This window comes from Propithecus coquereli, unplaced genomic scaffold, assembly GCF_000956105.1.
Source record: "Propithecus coquereli isolate 6110/MARCELLA unplaced genomic scaffold, Pcoq_1.0 Scaffold18, whole genome shotgun sequence".
NCBI lineage: Eukaryota > Metazoa > Chordata > Mammalia > Primates > Indriidae > Propithecus > Propithecus coquereli.
This window is the reverse complement of record NW_012142745.1, coordinates 535,618-541,379: the sequence shown is the minus strand read 5'-3', so window position 1 is coordinate 541,379 and position 5,762 is coordinate 535,618. Positions and strand designations below refer to the sequence as shown.

Below are 5,762 nucleotides of genomic sequence, written 5' to 3'. Positions count from 1 at the left end.
AAAAAAAAAAAAAAAAAAAGAGGATTGCTTGAGCCCAGGAGTTTGAGATTACAGTGAGCTGTGATGGCACCACTGCACTCTAGCCCCAGGAGACAGAGCAAGACCCTATCTCAAAAAAAAATTGGGAGTTTTGCACCTAATAAATGCTGAGGTTTTTTTCTCTTTTAATAAATATTCAGTTTATTTTAGTGATAAAATATTTTCTCAGCAATACAACTCAAAATGATAACTAGTTGCCGATTTAGAATCTAAAAACCAAGATGCTGTGAGATTTGGAGTTATCTGTGTTATAGAAAAGTATCCATTTAAAATGCAGTGCTGGCTGGGCATGGTGGCTCACACCTGTAATCTCAGCCAAGGTGGGAGGTGCTTCAGGCTGGGAGGTCAAGACCAGCCTGGGCAATATAGTTAGACCCCCTTCTCTACAAAAATGTTTTTAAAAATTAGCTGGGCATGGTGGTGTGTGCCTGTGGTCCTAGCTACTCGGGAGACTGAGGCAGGAGGATCACTTGAGCCCAGAAGTTCAAGGTTACAGTGAGCTTGGGTAGCAGTGCAAGATTCTGTCTCAAAAATAAAATAAAATGCAGTATTAGGGCAGGTAAAGAGCATATACCAGCTGGGTGCAATGGCTCACACCTGTAAATCGCAACACTTTGGGAGACCAAGGCAGAAGGATTGTTTGAGGATAGGAGTTCAAGACCAGCCTGGGCAACATAGTAAGACTCCATCACTACAAAAAATAAAAAGATAAAAATTAGCCAAGCATGGTGATTTGCACTTGTTTGTCCCAGCTACTTGGGAGGATGAGCTAGGAGGATTGCTTGAGCCCAGGAGTTTGAGGCTGCATTGAGCTATGATTGTGCTACTACACTCCAGCCTGGGCAACAGTGTAAGACCCTGTCTCAAAAAAACCAAAAAAGAGCGTATGGTAACTTAAAAACAATCTGTATACCATGAATGTATAAAGGTAATTCTCGTTGACCAGTATTTTCTTAACTTGTTGAGACTTTTTACTTTGGTGAAGTGTTTGATATAATTTTAAAAAGAAGAATCCTCTTCTCCCTACTCTTACCAGTATTAAAAATTATAATGAAATGTTGCTGTTCTCAATTTAAATAACCAGAACAAAATCATGACTATCTTATTTATCCTAGCTAGCCATAGTTCATTGAGAAGGAGCAAAAAGAATAGAAATGAAAGATTAATTTTTTTTACCTCCCAGAATGAATGTTTTAAACATATACTGTATATTGCCATAGACTGTACAGTGCTTATTACTTTATCCTTAGCTCTTTTGATTTAGAATATATATAATGTTTGTTTGATTATTAATATGAAAACAGGTTCAGTTAACATACAGTATAATAAATGGGAAGATCTCAATATTAGTAATTTTAAGCCTGATTCTTATTTCATTTACTCTTAAACAGTATTTCTAGTGCTTGGTCATATGACACTATGATCTATGAATATGGCTATTTGTTCTTCCCCATCATTAACCATAGTGTGTTTCTAGTGATTGGTTAAGTTTCAGAACCATGGCTCTAAATTGTTAATTCTCAACCAAGGGCAGTTTTGTCCTCCAGGGAACATGTAGCAATGTCTGTCATTTTGGTTGTCACAACTGTAGAAGATGAGTGCTACTGACATCTGGTAGGTAGAGGCCAGGGATGCTGCCAAACATTCTACAACGCATAGGACAGACTCTATTCCCCTACTCCCAGCAAAAACTTGTCCCACCCAAAATGTCAATACTACTAAGGTTAAGAAATCCTGATGTAGATATAGTAATATGAAACTGTATGTCCCAGGCAAATTATAGATGAGGTTAGAGTAAATTCCTTTCTGAACAGTAGATGTCACTCTAGTCTAGAAATTTCAGTTTATTAGAGACAAATTCCCAAAATAATATTATATTCTGCTTCCTCAGATCCTGCCAGTTTTACTGAGATAACTAAAGACTGTGATGAGAATAAAGAAAACAAAACTCCAGAAGTTTCTCAGGGAGAAGTTGATTGGCTCCAGCAGTATGATATGGACCGTGAAAGGGAAGAACAAGAGCTTCAGCAGGCATTGGCTCAGAGCCTTCAAGAGCAGGTAAGAAATATTTATATTGCTACTTTCTCTTTACCTTTCTTTCTCAAGAAATAGAAAAATAACAACTAACATGTGTTGAGCACTTATTATATATGTCAGGCATTGTTCCAGGTGATTTACATATAATAAATAATTCATCCACCAAGAAAAAAAAACTTTGAGGGTTGCCTTGAGTTGCAAACAAGTACATGGATAGTTTTGTCTTTTTTTGAATATCCAAATTTAGCAAAAGGTATTCTTGGCTTACTTTCCATAACTATAGTTCATTGCATGCTAAAATAAGATGGGATATTAGAGATTATTCCCAGTCCAACTTCATTTTGCAAGCTATAGAAGCAGTAAGTATACCACCATGATTTTATCATTAATATTTTAAGGCAATGTATTTGTTTTGGTCATTTTCTCACAATATAAATCCTTTTTTACGAATTATTTGAACATAAAATTCTCATAAATATTATATAAAATCTAACTTTCAAGCCAGGTGCAGTAGCTCTTGCCTATAATCCCAGCTACTCAGGAGACTGAGGTGGGAGGATCACTTGAGCCCAGGAGTGTAAGACCATCCTGGCCGATATAGCAAGACCCTGTCTCAAAATAACATAAAATCTAATTTTCAGATTTTAGTAATAGAACATTTCTCTGTTCTTTTCTTTATGTAGTAAACTGTTCTTCAATTTTTACTTTATTGCTGGTTGATTTGCACTGTTGCAGTTATCAGACTTAGAGGTAGCGTTTCCATGGTTATCTAATCCTGTGCAATCCAGATCGTGTTAGTGAAAATTTACCAAGACTCCCTAGAATGAATGGTCAGTTTTAGTGCTTGCAGATGATCACATTAAGAAATCTGCTCGTGCCTGTAATCCAGCTGCTTGGGAGGCTGAGGCTCCATTTTTAAAAGCTTCTCCTGTACAACTTACTGTACGTTCTAAAAAACAGAACAAAACAAAAAGCTTCTCCCAGTGATTCTAATGGGCAGCCAAGATTGAGAACTGCTTTAAAACCATTTCAGAACCAGCTGTTCTATCCTTTTATTTATAAGGAGTACTATTCCAGTTATCTTGTCTTCAATATATATATATGTTAAACTATTTTACAAATAATATATAGTAGTCATTTGTTTTAGAAAACTGACTTTTAATATAAATGACCAAGGTCTGGCTTCTCAACAATAGTTCTTTATAGTACAGGGGAAAAAAAAAAATCAATACCCCTCTTTTTCATACATAAAAGACATATATCCTATTTCTTGTCAGCTGACCCAGTTAAAACTATACTGTTTTCCTCCTATGCGGGGGTAGGGTGATAAGATGTAATGTCTTTAGTTTGGTATACCTGCATCATTCTATTAATAACTAAAAAGGAATCTTTTTACCATTTGGTTTCAAAATAGTCTTATTCTAAAAAAAGTATAAAGTAAGTGGTTAAATTATATTTTTTTATTAGTGCATCATTTGTGAATTATCTTTGCAGATGAAGAGGGAAATTTTTTTGTTATAGTCAACATTTCTCTGTTTTTATAATTAAAATAGTCATCTAGTGTGAGACATTTTCAGGAGATATTAGAGGTACTATTTTTTTCCAAGAGAACCTCAAATATCATCAGGTAAGTAACCATCAACAGCATTTATTTAGTATTTACCAGGCATCTCCTATGTGTTTTGGTTTCTTTAGCAAGAAGAGAAATAGAAACCTATGAATTATATCTTGTGGAAATGTTCATCTTGCTGTCACAGACTTAGGGCAAGACTTGGCTCACCATTAGCTCAGAAGAGCTTATTGTATACCTCTCTTCCCATGTCTGCATTCAGTGTCATGTGGGTTGTTTGAAATTGACCATAGTGGGAGTATTTATGCCTTGGAAATTGGCAGATGCTATAAATCAGGGGAAAGGAAAGACAGCAATTTGCTAACTATCCATTATGTGCCAAGCATTTTATACATATAAGAAGAAAGGGAATTACATCAGAATGTCACATTGAATGGTTTTCAGTTGGCAAACCAAATGTCACTGACAAGAGGAAATAGCACTTAAACCTTTTTAACTTCCAAGGTTGTGTTTTAAGAGGACAGTGTTAAAAAAAAAGTAAAGAACTTCTCCACATCCCTCAAAAAGTCATATTCCAGGCATCCATAAGGTTGTGGAAAGCATTATTAGCAAATGCTTCAATAGAAGCTGCTTTTATCTTCATTAAATAAGTGTAATTAATACCTCTTTAAATACCTTAGTTTTTGTTCTTGTCCCTTTAGGAGGCTTGGGAACAGAAAGAAGATGATGATCTTAAAAGAGCTACAGAGTTAAGTCTTCAAGGTTTGGAGATCATTTTAATTACATTTTTTTAATGATGAAATGTATCATACAGGCTGGGCATGGTGGCTCATGCCTGTAATCCTAGTACTCTGGGAGGCCACGATGGGAGCATCCCTTGAGGTCAGGAGTTCGAAACCAGCCTGAACAAGAGCAAGAACTTGTCTCTACTAAAAATAGAAAAAATTAGCCAGGCATCGTGGTGCCTGCCTATAGTCCCAGCTGAGGCAGGAGGATGGCTTGAGCCTAGGAGTTTGAGGCTACAGTGAGCTATGATCATGCCACTGCACTCTAGCCAGGGCAATAGAGCAAGACTCTGTCTCAAAAAAAAATTATCGCGCATTAAAATTAAGAAATTTGAACACCTCCCAGGTAAAGAAATAGAACCTTAGATGTTTCCTTTGTATCTTCTTTTCCCCTACTTCCCAGAGGAAACCAGTGTTCTAACATTTTTATTTATCTTTAGCTTGCTTTTTAAAATGATTTTATCTGTATCTATATCCTTAACAGTATATTTTTTAATTTTGAAAAATTAAACAAAAGTCGTATCTGTTTAATGAAAGAGTAATATTACCACTGTTAAGACTCCTAGAACATAATGTGGCTTTAGTTTCCCCATGAATTTTCAAGAGCTCACTCTAGGGAAGTCAGTGGTCAAAATCATGAGTGAGTTCACACAGTCATGGCATTTGGCACAACTAATATGTAAACTAGATACTGGAAGTCCATAGAGATAGGAAGTTGGAGGAAGTGGATGCAGGAGTCATGTCTTATGTCTTTTGGACATTGAGTGATGTAAATTGGATTGGTTCTCAACTTTTCCATTGCTGGCTTGGGATACAGCTTTGAGTTTCTTAGGTCTGCTGAGTCAGCCACCCACATATTTCCAGTTTCCAGAATTGTAATGCTATAATTAGTCTCTTTTACTTTTCTTTCCATTCATAGGTGTTCATGTCTTTTAAACACCACTATACTGTGATTTTAGTGGAGCTAATTATATTTTAAAGCAAATAGCCATTTATTTACAAATGCTCCTGGGATTCTTTATTTAAAATCATTAGTAGAGATGGATTCTTCCAATGGAAACACATTATTTAAGAAAAGATGGATCTTGGATTTGTTTGTTTAGTGTATATTAGGTGAAATTTAAGAGTTAAAGTTTGAGTTTCCCTTATTTTTTGTTATATTTCAAGAAATGATTTAATATTAAAGAAAACAAAACAATACTAACCTTTTTATGGTCTCTTTTCTGTGAGGATAATTTATATTTGCTAGTGGAACCTATAATATGCACCAAATACTTTAAATCTATCACATAGTTCATGTGATATAGAACTTAGTGCAATTAGATTATTAT

General features: G+C 35.4%; 1 protein-coding gene across 1 annotated transcript in view; it reads left to right on the top strand.

The window, feature by feature from the left end:
* Positions 1 to 5,762, top strand: part of USP37 (ubiquitin specific peptidase 37) — a 97,376-nt gene that overhangs the window by 87,445 nt on the left and 4,169 nt on the right. Inside the window, exons 17-18 of the mRNA XM_012642489.1 lie at positions 1,931 to 2,097; positions 4,348 to 4,408. Coding sequence (XP_012497943.1) covers positions 1,931 to 2,097; positions 4,348 to 4,408 — 228 coding nt within the window. The remainder of the gene's footprint in view (positions 1 to 1,930; positions 2,098 to 4,347; positions 4,409 to 5,762) is intronic.